Source organism: Merops nubicus, unplaced genomic scaffold (assembly GCF_000691845.1).
Source record: "Merops nubicus isolate BGI_N331 unplaced genomic scaffold, ASM69184v1 scaffold28856, whole genome shotgun sequence".
NCBI classification, from domain to species: domain Eukaryota; kingdom Metazoa; phylum Chordata; class Aves; order Coraciiformes; family Meropidae; genus Merops; species Merops nubicus.
In genome coordinates this window covers 394-1,075 of record NW_008614825.1, presented here as the reverse complement: position 1 = coordinate 1,075, position 682 = coordinate 394, and the positions used below count along the sequence as shown (strand labels likewise).

The 682-nt window shown below is 61.4% G+C and overlaps 1 protein-coding gene across 1 annotated transcript in view; it reads left to right on the top strand.

Moving 5' to 3' along the window:
* LOC103774928 (voltage-dependent calcium channel subunit alpha-2/delta-2-like) overlaps window positions 1–682 on the top strand; it is a gene marked incomplete at both ends in the record, with an annotated part of 3,768 nt that overhangs the window by 2,944 nt on the left and 142 nt on the right. The window contains one exon of the mRNA XM_008942366.1: window positions 399–539. Within this exon, the coding sequence (XP_008940614.1) occupies window positions 399–539 (141 nt within the window). The remainder of the gene's footprint in view (window positions 1–398; window positions 540–682) is intronic.

The following is a 682-nucleotide window of genomic DNA, read 5'->3' as shown; positions in this document are numbered from 1 at the left end:
GGCAGTGATCGGGATGGGGGCGGGAGGGGGGACAGGCTTGAGGATGGAGATGGAGATGGGGATGTGGGGTGGAGGTGGAGTCAGGGATGGGAGTGGGGACAGGGACTGAGACAGAGACAAAGACAGAGATGGAGGTGGAGATGGACTTGGAGTTGAAGATGGGAATGGCAATGGGGACGGGGTGGAGACGGACAGAAATGGAGATGGGGATGGAGATGAGATGGAGATGGAGATGGAGATGGAGTTGGGGATGGGATGGGATGAGATGGGATGGGATGGGATGGGATGGGATGGGATGGGATGGGATGGGGACACCCCACTGTCTCAGATTTCCTGGAGCCACCTGCCAGCATGACTGGCACTGGGAGCCAGCGTGGGCCCAGGGGTAATGAGGGTCCCGGCTGCCATGTTGTCCCCAGGCTCTTCCATGCGCAGAGGCTGGCCAACACCAACCTGCTCTTTGTGGTGGCTGACAAGCCCCTCTGCAGCCAGTGCGAGTCCGTCAAGCTGCTGCAGGCGGAGGTAAGAGGTATCCTTTGGTGGCCCGGCTGCATCCTTCCAGGATGTGGTGGCAGAAGGGTGGGAGGACAGGTGGGGATTGTGGGGCTGGGCAGGGAAGCTGGGAGCTGCAGGAACAGGTGAAGGTGGGTGGAGGGATCCAGCCCATGGCCGGAGCGGCTGG